Source organism: Lepidothrix coronata, unplaced genomic scaffold, assembly GCF_001604755.1.
Source record: "Lepidothrix coronata isolate B3197 unplaced genomic scaffold, Lepidothrix_coronata-1.0 Scaffold204, whole genome shotgun sequence".
NCBI lineage: Eukaryota > Metazoa > Chordata > Aves > Passeriformes > Pipridae > Lepidothrix > Lepidothrix coronata.
Genome location: NW_016690384.1, coordinates 59,795 through 73,957, shown reverse-complemented (window position 1 = coordinate 73,957; position 14,163 = coordinate 59,795). Strand labels below are relative to the sequence as shown.

General features: G+C 52.0%; 1 protein-coding gene across 1 annotated transcript in view; it reads left to right on the top strand.

Moving 5' to 3' along the window:
* The first annotated feature begins 370 nt into the window (after positions 1-370).
* ADAMTS14 (ADAM metallopeptidase with thrombospondin type 1 motif 14) overlaps positions 371-14,163 on the top strand; it is a 32,455-nt gene continuing 18,662 nt past the window's right edge. Inside the window, exons 1-4 of the mRNA XM_017832739.1 lie at positions 371-461; positions 875-1,281; positions 7,786-7,951; positions 8,603-8,784. Of these exons, the coding sequence (XP_017688228.1) occupies positions 389-461; positions 875-1,281; positions 7,786-7,951; positions 8,603-8,784 (828 nt within the window). The 5' untranslated portion in view covers positions 371-388. The remainder of the gene's footprint in view (positions 462-874; positions 1,282-7,785; positions 7,952-8,602; positions 8,785-14,163) is intronic.

Genomic DNA, 14,163 nt, shown 5'->3' with positions numbered 1-14,163 from the left:
AGCGAGCGGGAGAGAGGAGGGTTGAACCGGGCTCGGCGGCCGCGCATCCCCGCGGGCACACGGGATGCTGGCGTGCAGCCCTGGCAGTACTCGGAGCGCGGAAAACGCTCCGCGGGGATGCGTCTCTTTGGCCTCGTGCTCCATTTTAATACTAAAAAAAAAAAAAAATTAAAAAAATCGAAAGGAAATTAATTAAAACAAGCCCGAAACTCCCACCCCCTCGGCCAGACCCGGCCCCCGGCCCGCCCCACGCCGCCCCGGAGGCGGCAGCGGCGGCGGCGGGAGCGGCGGCGGCCGCGGCGGCGGCGGGGGGAGGCGGTCGCCGGGCGCCGCCCGCCCCGCATCCCGCCGGCCCCCGCATCCCGCCGCATCCCGCCGCCGGCCCCAAATGGATTATCTGCGGCTGGTGCTCTCCTGCCTCGTCCCCCTGCACGGCTGCCTGGCCGCCGGCAGCGCCCCAGGTACGGCCGCTGCCCCCGGGACGGGGGGCCCCGCCGGGGCGGGATGGGCGGGGGGGGGACTGACAGGTGGCTGCGCCCCGCGGGATGGGGAGAAGGGGAGAATCCGCCGGCGGCGGGTGGGGGGGCGGTTGTTTGGTTTCAGTGGGAATTGGGGGAGATGGAGCCTGGGCGAGAAATAGTTGGCGTGCTTGGCCTGCGAGGGGACGTCAGCCCGAGTTCCTTCTGCTACGTTGGACGCACCCGCTTAAAACTACAAAGCGGAGCCGTGTTGGGACGGAAAAGCAGTTGTTGGGTTTATGGAGCTCCGGCGGGGCTCGCCAAAGGCTCCCCAAGTTGGGTTGGCCGCCGAGATCCCGATGCCTGAGCGGGATGCTCCGTGCCCACGGCTCTTTCCCTCCGTTTTGTCTCCGCAGAGCTGCTCCTGTCCGGCAAACTCCGCGAGTATGGTGTGATCGTCCCGTTCAGCACCGATTGCCGGGGTCGCTTCCTCTCGCACGTGGTGTCCGGCGGGGCGGTGGCGGGGATCGGCGATCCCGCCTGTCCCCCCGATCCCTCCCCATCCCACCGCCGCGTCCCCCGCAGCCCCCCAGATGAGCCCCCCCAGCGCCGCTTGCTCTACTTCAACGTCACGGTTTTTGGGAAGGAGCTGCACCTCCGGCTGAGGCCCAACCGGCGGCTGCTGCCCCCGGGCGCCGTGGCTGAATGGCAGGAGGATTTTGAGGTGCTTTTCCGGGAACCCCTCCAGCAGCGGTGCCTTTTCACCGGCGACATCTCCGGCATGCCCGGAGCCGCCGTGGCCATCAGCAACTGCGACGGACTGGTGAGCTGGGGGCTGGCAGGGCGGCTCGTGTGTGGTGCCTGTGTTTTGGTGTGGTTTTCTCTTAAGAGGTGAATGGTGGTGTCCTGAAACCTGATTTTTTTGGTGATGCTTTAGGTGTCCACGGCATTCATCGCCCTTTAACTGGCAGGTCGCCTTTCCCCACATTGGCACAGGGTTCTACCTACCTGCTCCATCCTTCCATTGGCTGAGCAGGGATATTTATTTAAAGGGCTTGAAAAAACTGCCAGTCCCATGCTTGAGCTGCCTCCTGCCCGGAGGTGGACTGTGCCACATGTTGTTACACCCACGGGCTGTGCCCTGCCTCTGGAATGGGTACACCACACTGGGTGGTGCTGCTCTGAACTTGCCTGTATTTTACATTGGGACTGCCCCAGGAACTTTTTCTCTGCATTTCCCACCTCTTAAATGGTGCTGAAAGAGCTTGAGCATCTCCTGAAATCAGTGTTAGGTGCAGTCTGGCTTCTACCAAGTGACTTTTTAAGGGAAGACTTCTCTTTTTTTTTTTTTTTTTTCTAATCGTTCTCAGGCTCAGAGCCTCCTGGCTTTCTGAGCACAGTTCAGCATTAGTAACTTGCTGCCACAGGGCTTTAATTCCTTCAAATGGCTCTGTTACCCCCTTATCCCCAGCGTCTGCTCTGCCTGTGGATTTCCTACCTCTGATACGCTTGGGGAATCGCTCATTTTTTAATACCTTTGGCCCGTTGCCCTTCAGATTTCCTTTGAGCCAGTTTAAGTCTTGTTTTAGGTGCCAGCGTTGGCTGTTTCCTCCTGGTACCACTTAGTGTTACTCCTGGGTTGGAATAAATGTCTTATTTTGAGCTTTTTTCTCTTTTGGTTCTTTTTATATATTTCTTTTTTGGTTGCTTTATTCTGGGAGTTCCTTAAGCCAGTTTTGATTACTAGCACAAAAAATTTGGCATTCCTTTCTTTTTATACAACACCCAGTGTTACTGTACAAGCAGAAATGATAGAGCAGCATAGCCAGAAATACATATTTTGCCTACATATAGTAGTTAAATTTTTTCAGCATGTAATCCACACCTTTTGAAGCATCCTGTTGGGAATTTTGCTGAGGCTGCGAACTTGCAGACATTTCTCTGTGACACGGATTGCACTGGGGCTGGCAAATTTGGGCAGGCTTGGGAGCTTTAAAGGCATTTCCTATAGCTCCAGCAAATAAGTGATGTGTCTGGAATGGAGACCTGAAGTGTGGAGGTTCCGTGGACGATCTCACTCCCTTTGGCATCGTAAGCAAAGGGATGCTAGAAGCAGCTGACAGCTGAGAAGCAGCAAGGGGATTTCTCTTCCCTGGAGCCCTGGATGCTGTTAGCATCCAGAATTTAACTTTCCTAGGCTTTAGCCCCAAGTTTTTTCCCTTCTCAGCCCCTTGCACACCTCCCCAGGTGGGGTTTGTTGTTATTGTTGCCATCCCTTGTCCGCAGGTAGTAGCAGCAGTGCTGGGTTAGGACGTAGCTTGTGCCACAGGATGCGTGTCCATGTGCATTTATGCAGCCATGCCTGCCTGGCCACCCACAGTACCCCAAGCCCACCCTTTTGAGCCCACATAAAGGAAGAAGTGACCTTTCTCCAGGGTAAGGATTTTTCTTCCTGCAGCGTATTTTTTGCTCTGTGGCCAACGAATAGATATCCTGGCCTCAACCAGGAATTTCCCATCATCTGGGGAAGGGCATGAGGCTGGGGGAAGAGGTTGGGAGGACAGAGCCCAAGCAGGGGCTCTCCTCCTCCCCCAGTAAAGAGGATTTTGTGATACCTCCAATGTCACAGTTGTCTTCCCTCTTCCATGGATTTTCTGGCTGTGTGATCCTCTGGCTTAAGTCAGTCTGACAACTACAGTCTGCTCAGGATCCATCTGCTTTGGAGGAGTTGGGAGCCCAAGGGGACCCCCAAAAAGCAGTGAAGAGAGCTTGATTTAGGAAATGGAGCAAGAAACAGAACAGAAACACGGTACCGGGTGTGGATGGGATGGGAGGATGACATTTATGATCTGTCGGAGAAGCAGTAGAACATCTGGGAGGGCTGTACACAGTCAGGACTGCTACTACGGTGCTCCCCACTAACTTAATGTGGGGAGCACCAGCTGGAGGAAGCTCTTCCTTAATCAAGGACCCTGGAATTGCTGTGGACTTTTTCTGGAAGTTATCCACCAGCTCGGGGAGGGGACTGTGGCTTTGGTATCCCAGTATAGCGTGCGTGGGAGGCGCAGGACCACGCTCGGCGGCTGGTTTGCGGTCAGAGGAAGCGTTCTGGGATGCTGTGGATGAAGGCTGTGTACACAAGGAGATTAGCCCGTGTACAAACGGAGACTGAGATTATAAATAACGAGGGGGGGATAAAAAAAACAACCCAGTTTCTTGAAAAAGACAGTATGCACAAAGCCTTTCCTCAATCCGTATTTAGGCATGTAAGTGGAGCCGATCCTTTTCCCAGATGCCAAGCCCGTGGCACCTTCCTTGGCTGTTATTCGCCACGGGCATCCACGCGTGAAAATCTGCTCTTTGATTTTTTTTTTTTTTTGCAAGGGTGTCTCGTACAAGGGTGGGAAGGTGCTGTCGCCCATAACATAATTTCAAAGCTGATCTAAGCCACCAAATTCCTAACTGGTAAAGTAGCATTAGACAGAAATCTCCCCCGGTGGACACGTCTCGCTGCAGCGGAGGCATCCCATATCTTTCCATGCTGGCTTCAGCAGTGTGTGGTCAGCCTTGTTTCCTTCCTGCTTTGCTGGTTGCAGAGATGGGTGAAGGATTATCACCCATAGGCACCCAATTTGCCTTTTATGGCTGACTTTTCCTCCGGGTTTTTTTGCCATAGTCCTGTAAACTGTAGAGCCAGCGTTTTCCAGCCCTGGCGTCCTGGTTTGCTTCAGATGGGTGGCAGCAGATAAGCAGAGCACAAAAGACCTCAGGAACAGTAATTCATAGGGAATGAGGGGAGAAATAGTCCCCAGACTAATGCCCCAGTGAAAAAAAAAAAAAAAAGGGTTTGTCTTCAAGGATTTTCCTTGCAGCTCCTATAACTGTAGGGTTAATTTTGGGAAGAAAGAAGGTGTGAGATGTCCCACTGGCCTCAGCTGGTTTGGGTCTTATATGGGTGCAAGGGCTTTTCTCCCAGGGGATAATCCTAATTTTTGGCAGTGAGTTGCAAACCACGCCCTGTTTGGGCTGAAGACCTAATTAATCAGCAGTGAGAGTGCCGCCATGTCCTCACCCCACCAGGAGTCCTGGCTTGTGTCACCTGACAAAGCAGGGTCTGTAGCCATCCCAAAAATCGCTTGCCTTGGCACCAAGAGCAGGGAAGAGGAGTCAAGGAGGGCAAAGTGTTGAATTTGATGGGCTGCAAAGCCTGTGCTGCAGACAGAGAGGTACCAGAATGGTGATGGAGCACCTGTGGACCATGCACCCTTCTACTGACCCCCCCGATGCTCTCACCAGGCAATCCCTGGATGGAAGGGCAGTGGTGTTAGTGATGGTGTCTGTGTTCACACTGCCTGGTTTTCTAGGACTTTTTGTCCAAATTAAGTGTGAATCTCATAGGAAAAATACATACTGTGCACACAGCTGGCTTCCCCTTCGGCACTGTTTGCTTCTCTGGCTGAGTGCAGCAGCTTTATTAATTTTTCCACATCTCAGCTCTGTTGAAGTGTCAGAATCTCCTGAATTCCTGTGGGAGTTGGAGCTTTTCACCCAGTGGTGGTGGACGAGCTGCTTACCCAGGGTTCTGGGGGGCTCCCCCTTAGTGAGGCTGGATTTCATCTCTCCTGTAGCCTGGCGAGCTTCAGGAGAGCTGGAAAAGAGACTTCACCCTCTGTGAGCTGACAGGAGTGAGCTTGGTGTTTTCCTTAAAAGAAAAAAAAAAAGTGTGTTTTCCCTCTTTCCAGTGGAATTGTCTTTAAGGGCCATTTTCTAGTTTGGTGCTTACCTTCACTGAGAGCTGCAGACAGCATCTCATGTTAGGAGTGATGGTCCCACCAATCAATTTAATTCAATTTGGTATTATGAAACCAAATTAAAATCGAGGATGGGAGAGCACATGGCAAGTTGATCACTGAGGATGGGATTGATCTCTTGGAAACAGCCCAAGGAAAGCTGAGTATGGCTTTTTAGGTGGTGTCTGGCCTTTCTTATTGGCTGCCTACAGTTATAACCTTCCAAAAATGCTGAAATACAACCTGAGCTGCTCCTCTTTAAGACCAGGCAGGTTGGTGCATGGCCTGCAATGGTGTTTTTTGAGTTGTTCTGGTTTTTAATTTATTTTTGTAAATGCCAGGGTGACTGCTGTGTGGTTTCTATTTCATTCCTTGGGCTGCTCTGATCAGACGGGCACACAAATCCTCGCATTATCCGCTTTGCCATCGGTCACCACCAGCATCGGCAGCGTGTTGCATCCCACCTTTGGGAGGAAGTCTGGGCTGCTTTATTTCTTGAGCCATCTGTAATTAGTCACGAGCTGTAGAGCAGCTCAGACCCTGTGGGCTGTGGCTTGGGACCAGGCTCTTTCACATTTTAATCCAGCCTTGCCCCGGCGCGGCGGCACAGCTTTCCTCCGGCCGCCTGACTCAGCAAGTCCCGGCTTTCGCCCTAAAACCATAAACCGGCTTTGGGGTGCCTGGTCCGGGGTGAAACGCCCCGTGGCAGGGCTGGGAGGGGGTGGTGGTGTCCCAGCAAAGCTCCTCCTGGGGCACGGGTTGCTTCTTCTCCTTCTCTTGTAATACAGTTAAGGGCAATGGCTTAGACTGGGAAATTAGGAAAAATTTCTTCATGGGAAGGCTTGTCAAGTGCTGGCACAGGCTGCCCAGGGGAGTGGTGAAGTCACCAACCCTGGAGAGATTTAAAAGCTGTATGGATGTGGCGCTTGGGGACATGGTTTAGTGGTGGCCTTGGCAGTGCTGGGAGAGTGGTTGGAGATGATCATTTTAGAGGGCTTTTCCAGCCTTGCTGATTCCATGATTCTGTGACCTGCCCCATCATCATGGACTCTTCAGCTATCACTGAACCTGACTTGTGGGTTCAGTCCCTGGCTTGTTCTCTGCCTCATTGCCACCACCTTGCCTGGTGCTCCAGATTCTTGACTGAACCTGGCTGCGGTCTTGATCTCCTTGGCTGAGGGTAGTGGGACAATCCCTGGCTGGAGAGGTCCTGCCCTGGGTTGACCTGAACGTCTCCCGTGGGAAGGATCTGACATATGTGTGTCAGGCAAGTACTTACATTCCTCGGGAAGGAGGTGTAAAACAAAACCAGCCAAAAATGTGCTTTGCAGAGGAGTTAAGCAGCCACTAAAACCCAAGTGGAGCAGAAAATTCGATGAAGTCTAAGAGAGCCAGATTGGCCGATGCCATGATGAATCCAACAGTACATGAATGGAAAGGGGATCCGAAGATCCAGGCAGGCTTGGAAGAGCCCCACACTCTGTCCAATATACATCTCTGTATACATTTTATTTTTATTTGATTTGATTTGATGAAAACCGTTCCAATCAAAACCCTGATGAGGACTCCAGTAGGTACGAGCTGCCGAAGGCTTTGCTGTAAGAACAGATCCATATGTTCTGCTGGTGCTTTCCAGGCAGCAATTCAAGAGCGGGCAGCGCCGGAGGAAGGAACGCACGCGTGCGTGGTGGAGGGAGCTGTGAAAAATTCTGGGCTGGGAGGGGTGCTGCCCACGGGATGGAAGCCAAATCCCAGTGATCCTTTTCCTTGCCTGAGGTCTGAACCGGCCGGCGCTGCGGGGTTTGAGTGCTCAGGCTGATGTAAGAGGGATTTGATGGGAGCTTGGTGTTAATTAGGAGCAGGTCGGTAGCCAGGACAACATTTCCAGTGATGTTTGCCCTCTCATTGATCTTCCCTGTGTTTGGGAGGTGGAGTTGGAATGCTTTCCAGCTTCTCCTCCGATGGGATTCCCCTGCGCTAATTCCCAAGCACTTTGTGGGGCAGAGAGAGGACAGTTTCTTTTTTCTTCTTCTTGTTGCAGCTCTTAGGGTTGGTGAAATGGCAGATTTCCTCACTGGCACTATGGGAATGGGATGGGGAGGGTGCAGGGAGGTGAAGTGGCGTGTATCCTGTTATCCCTTGAGTTCAGAGTTCAGCAGAACTCATCGCTGACGAGAAGAACAGAGTTTCATTGCCATTTAAAGACACAACTTGAATTGCAGCCAGGTTGTTTTTTGTTGTTGTTTTGTTTGGTTGGTTTTGTTTGTTTGTTTGTTTTTCTGGTTGGTTAGTTTTTCCCTTCTTTTTGAATTTTTTTTTCCCATCTGCAGGAGAAATTATGGGTTGTCATAGATTAGCATGGTAACAGAGCCATCCCAGTGTCACGGAGCAGCAACAAGACAGGTTTATTTGGGGTGGTCTTCATAATCATGTGTGTTCTGCATCAATCTTTAACGCATGTATTGAGTGTATATGTCTGCCTGTGCCTATACAAAACCACACCTTTTTTTTCCCCTTGATTTCCTTGTGGAGTCCAGGCTGGCTTGATTCGGACAGACAGCAACGAGTTCTTCATTGAGCCCCTGGAGAGGGGGCAGCAGGAGATGGAGGAGCACGGGAGGGCCCACGTGGTGTATCGCCGGTCGGCCATCCGGCAGGACAGCGCCGTGCCGCGCCACGACCTCCACCCTGAAGGTAGGGGCTGCTGGAATCTGCTCTGTCCCAGCAACTGATAATAAGTGGGGAGAGGATTTCTCCTTCCACATGCCCCCCTGGCTCGTACTGGTTTTAGGTGCCAGCTGGGTTGTTAGTGAGAAGAAAGGAGTGACAATGCTGGGCTTGGAGCCCAGCCTTGGTTTAATCACCTCCATGTTGTGAAATGAGGGTGGTGGGGCACTGGAAGTTGTTGCCCAGAGAAGCTGTGGCTGCCCCGTCCCTAGAAGAGTTCAAGGCCAGATTGGATGGGGCTTGGAGCAAACCTGATCTAGTAGAAGGTGCCCCTGCCCACGGAACTCAAGCTTTAAGGTCCCTTCCAACCCAAACCATTCTGTGATTCTATGATGATTCTGTGAACCGTGGAATCAAACAGATCGTAGAACCATTTAGGCGGGAAAAGACCTTTAGGATCAGAGTCCAACCACTAACATGCATTTTAGCCCTGGTACTTCCAATTCAGAGCCATTTCCACACCACAGAGCAGCCAGTCAGAGTTAAATATCCTGTTTGGAATTAAATATCCTGTCTGTTTTCCCTGCTTCGCTTCTTGTTCTGTGGAGTGCCGCCGTGGTGCCAGGTCACCTCAGCGGCTGTTTGTTTTTCTGCCCTCCATGCCTTGCCCAGTGCCCAGGGCGCAGGTGGGTGACCTTCCCAACTCCCTGGAGCTGCTGACGGAGCGCCTGGGGGACACGGAGCGCAAGAGGCGCCATGCCAGGAAGGATGACTACAACATCGAGGTCCTGCTGGCTGTAGATGACTCAGTCGTGCGCTTCCATGGCAAGGAGCACGTCCAGAACTACGTCCTCACCCTCATGAACATAGTAAGGCTTGGCTTCTGGGGGGAAGATGTGACTCCCACCCTTCCCTTAGCTTAGTGCTCTTCTGATGCTGCAAATCTGTCACCCTTGGAAAAAATGGGTTTGGGAGGGGAAGGAGTGCTGCAGGAAGGGCTGTGCCTTCACGCGACTGGCTCTGGCATTTAACAGCTGCGGGAACTGGAGGGATGGAAAGCAGAGTCCTTTGGTGTTTACCTCTGTCATGTTCCCCTGGCCAGCGGCACGGTCTGGTGTGTTGGTGCTGTTGCTCTCTGTCATCCAAGACCAAGAGCATTTTCTCTTTCTCCTAACTGAGACTGTCTCCTTCTCATCATCAAGATCTCTCACCTTGCCTGGCAAGGTTATGGAGCAGATCATCCTAAATCCAATCACACAGTACCTACAGGATGGACAAGGGATCAGATCCAGCCAGCACGGGTTTAGGAAGGGCAAGTCCTGTCTGACCAACTTGATCTCCTTTTATGACCAGCTGACACACCTGGTGGATGAGGGGAAGGCTGTGGATGCGTCTGCCTGGACTTCAGCAAAGCCTTTGACACCATCTCCCACAGCACACTCCTGGAAAAGGCTTGGACAGGGGCACTCTGTGCTGGGTCAGGAACTGGCTGGAGGGCTGGGCCCAGAGAGTGGTGGGGATGGAGCTGCATCCAGTTGGGATCCTGTCACCAGTGGTGTCCCCCAGGGATCAGTGTTGGGCCCACTTCTGTTTAATATCTTTACTGGTGATTTAGATGAGGGGATTGAGTCCACCATTACTACATTTGCAGATGACACTAAGCTGGGGGGGAGTGTTGATTGCTGGAAGGCAGGAGGGCTCTGCAGAGGGACCTGGACGGGCTGGAGAGTTGGGCTGATTCCAACGGGATGAGGTTCAAGCAGGCCAAGTGCCGGGTCCTGCACTTTGGCCACAACAACCCCCGGCAGCCCCACGGGCTGGGACAGAGTGGCTGGAGAGCAGCCAGGCAGGAAGGGAGCTGGGAGTGTGGATGGACAGGAAGCTGAACATGAGCCAGAGTGTGCCCAGGTGGCCAAGAGGGCGAATGGATCCTGACCTGGCTCAGGAACAGTGTGGCAGCAGGACCAGGGCAGTGATTCTGCCCCTGGGCTCAGCACTGGTGAGGTCACACCTCAAGTCCTGTGTCCAGCTCTGGGCCCTCAGCTCAGGAAGGCCATGGAGGGGCTGGAGCAGGTCCAGAGAAGAGCACCAAGGCTGGGGAAGGGACTGGAGCACAAGAGCTGTGAGGGGAGGCTGAGGGAGCTGGGGGTGTTGATCCTGGAGAAGAGGAGGCTCAGGGGAGACCTCCTCACTCTCTACAACTCCCTGACAGGAGGGTGTAGCCAGGTGGGGGTTGGTCTCTTCTCCCCAGCAACTCTCAGTAAGACAAGAGGGCTGGGTCTTAAGCTGTGCCAGGAGAGGTTTCGGTTGGATATTAGGAAGAAATTCTTCACAGAGAGGCTAATAAGGCATTGGAATGGGCTGCCCAGGGAAGGGGTGGATTCTCCATCCCTGGAGGTGTTTAAGACCAAGGCACTCAGTGCCATGGTCTGGGAACCACAGCAGTAGTGGATCAAGGGTTGGACTTGATGACCTCAGAGGTCCCTTCCAACCTGGCTGATTCTATGATTCTGTGAAATGATAGAAAGGAGAATAGTTGTTCCTTATTTAGTTAGAAATTACGGTATTTTATTATTTAGTCTGTAATGATAATGTTGATAATTTATTTTGAGTAATATTTGTTGGCAGAGGAAATATTTTTATAGCTTTTCAGAAGCTTTTTTGTGCTCCTTGGAAAACCTGTGCACCCTGAGGGTTAGTTAGATGTGTTTGAAAAGGAGTTTAGAGCAGCTCTACTTTACAGCTCCTGCAACTCTCCTCACTTGGAGGGATGGGGAAGCCTGTGCTGGTTCCCTACATCCCTTTTCTTTCCTTTTTGATATAGAAACATCCATATTCCCTGAGTCCTGAGAGATGTGGAGGGATCAATATTTATTCAGGTAGCCATCTTATAGGAGGTTTGTTCTGCCAGCACCTGAATGTCAGCAAAGAGGGTACATGTTCAAGGATCTCTTTCTCTCTTCCAGTTTTGTTTTGTTTTCCATGCTTCATCCTCACCTCTATTTATTTATTTTTCTTTAAGTACTTTTTTACGTGGTGATGGAAAATGTTGAAAAGGCTCAGCCAGTTCAGAAATAACGAAGTTATGAAGGTGCTTTTGGTTCTTTGGGTGGTTGGTTGTTGGTTTGGGCATTATTTCTGCCATATTTTCAGTAATGAAGGGGAAGCTATCAACATGGGGGTAAGGATTTGCGGGATTAGAGGGTGATGGGGTGGAGGATGAGTGATGTGGCTGCTCCAAAACAGAGAAAATGTTGGCTTTAAGAAGCAAATGCCTTCGTTGCAGTGTTTTATTCTCCGGCACGTTGTCGCGATGCCTGTGGTCGGCTGCTCTTGGCATCACTCAAATTCCCTCTCTGAACGTTTCTCCTGTTGGTTTACTAAATCCTCCTGCAAGTGGGAAGCCACAGGGTTCCTGCTCTGACCTCAGGCTCTTCCCACGTTATGGGGGTTGGAGATGATGTCATTTTTCCTTTCCCATCTTGTGGGGGGTGGGAGGGATGGTTTGCACGCCCAGGGATTGTCAGCTCTAATCAAAAGGTTGGTTTTCAGGCACATTTCATGGTTCCTTCCCTGCAGGCAGGACTTTTCAGGGAGTGAATGCACGGGATGCTGTGCTGGGAGAAGGGAGGATGCTGCCTATTCAATTACAGGCGGCGCTGGAGACTTTAATGAATTAAATAAAGGGGGGGAAAAAAGCAGCATCAATAAAAGGGGGGAAAAAAAACCCCAGGCATAATACATGCAACAAATACTTCCCCCAAGCATTATTTCCTTCTGTATATTCTTCCCCCCCTTCTTTCTTTCTGGTTTTTAGTGTGTTTTCTTCCCAGCTTTGCCATGACCTCCGTCCGCCTCCTCTTCCCTCAGCGCGCCTCATTTCCTTACCGGCTCAGATTCCTTAAAATACCCGATTCAGCAGAAAAAAGAGCGTCCTGCTTTCTGGCCTGGATGGCAGAGGGAGGGAGAGAGGAAGGTGGCGGGGAGGAGCGTGCTGGGACCACACAGCTGAACACTAATCCCATTAGTTGGAGGCAAGGGGAAGGAGAAGGGACTTGGCCAGCCCTCTAACGAGGAAAGGACTTAATGAGGTGGGCTGGAGTAAGTCGGGGAGATGTTGGGAAAGTTTTCTCGTCTAGGAGTTTTCCTATCAAGATATATCCCGAGGAAAGGGGGCAGCGAGCTTGGAAGTTGATAATAAACTTTCCTGGCTCTCTCTGGGGTCTCCATTGGGTGCCAAGGGGGTGGTGGGACACGTACCCCTTCCCAGCCCTGCTGTAGGTGGGGTCCTGCGGCTCTTCCCAAGGCACAAGACTCCTTTATTAGGAACTCGGTGTCAGCTGAAGCTCAGTGATAAATGATTTGTCACGGAGAACTCTTCTTTTTTTTTTTTTGTGTCCATCCCGGGAAGCTGACAGGAGGATGACTGCTCCTTTTGTGCACCCAAGAGCTTCCCTGCAGGCAGGCTGCCTTCTCTGCGAGCTCCCAGCCTGCATTCCCAGCCTGCCCTTCCCTTCTTAGCTCGGATGCCACACAGGAATTTGGGGTCAGGTTGGAGGGATTGGGAAATGCATCCTTTGCTGTTGCTTGCCGGGCACGTCTTGGTGCTCAAAGCTGAGCGTTGTGGTGTCCACCCGACCAAACCTTGTCCCTCTCCCTGTCACTGGGCTATTGGAATGAATATTTGGTGTTGTGGTGGCTTGGAGAAGCCATTCCCATCTCCTGCTTGCTGCCTGTGGCTGGGATTGGGGTGTTACTGAAGGAAAATTAGCATCCCCCAGCCACAGTGCCTGCTGGGAGCGAGGGCTGGGAACCAGGAGGGGATCCAGCACCACTTAAGGGGTAGAGGAGAGGAGATACTTTGTGTCCTGTTCTGCTTTGCAGCCTCTGGTCCTTCAGTTGGGCTCCTTGGTTTTCTCCTCTGGACTTCCCACCACTCATCCCCAATCCTCTCAAGTCTGGGGATGGCCCCACTCCAGTGGGAGAAGCCAAGATATGGGCTGTGTTAAGCCTGGGCCTGGTCTGAACCAGTCTGCTGGGTTTTTGTCGGGTATTGCCCATGATTTGGTTAAGGATGCAAAGGTACTTGGTGTTTTCCCATTGTTTCAGGTTACTAGGGAGACCCCATGAGTCAGAGCCCTCTCCAGGCTGGGACTTGCCTGACTCCAGCTGAAATTATTGTTCCTAAGGGCTGAGCAACAGAGTGCTACTGAGGAGGGGGTTTGGGGAAAAAAATTAAACCTTCAGCTTTAATTTTAACTTGGGCTTATCTGAAAAGCCAAGCTGGAGCGTGGATTGCTCAAGGCATGAGCTTGCTGCTGTTTCAGGAAGCCAATCTAAAATAATGGGAAAATTCTGGTCCTTCTGGTGTATGGGGTTTTTTGTGGGAGAGAGGGGTTCATGAGTCCCCTCCTCGCTAACTGATAATAACAACAGTACCTCTGATGTCTCTTGTGTGTCCATGCACTTTTTCCCACCCTCTCTATAGGCTTATGTGCTTGTTGCTATGTTTTTGGGACAACATACCTTTTTGGTGAGAGAGCTCTGATAAAATCTATAGTTGTGCCCTGCAGAGCAAACCTCCCCTTCCCTCTTGTTCCTCTGTTCCTCTGCTCAGCCCTTGCAGAGGTGCTGACAACAGCTTTGTGCATCCCTGCAGGGCATGCAAGCCCAAAAATGTGGTCAGGGGGACTTTTCCCTCCATTCCTAATCCCTCAGCCCCAGAAAAGAGGCTCAGGGTGAATCCACCAGCATGAAAACTGAGGAAGGGAATAAAAGAAAGGAGTTTAAAGATGACTTGGCTGTTCTGAGTAAGCGATCCGGGGTTTTGAAATGTCAGCTGTTCTGCTGGTTTGGCAAATTCTTCTTGTGTCTCTCCCTTTGTTTTCCTTCCCTGAAGAACAGCGAGGTCTAGACCTCGTTGCCAGTGCGGTTTGCTGTCGGGATCTCGCGTCTGGGGTTTGCTGTCGGGATCTCGCGTCTGGGGCTGCAGGCTCGGGGCTGGCCAGAGGCTTGCAGGGATTTAGGTAGGCAGCATTCCCTGTTCCTGGCACCAGGCACCAGCGAGGGTCTGAGGGGGGTCCCACGCACAGGGTGAGTTCACTGAGCATTTTGGAGAGGATACACAGGGTTTTAATGTTCCTTTCATTGTAAAATATTAGTGTTGTCCCCTTGGTGTGGCAGCGATGGGGGAGGTCCTGTGGGCTGGTTTGCCCTTAATTCACAGCGAGCCTGAAGGGCTGGGCTGT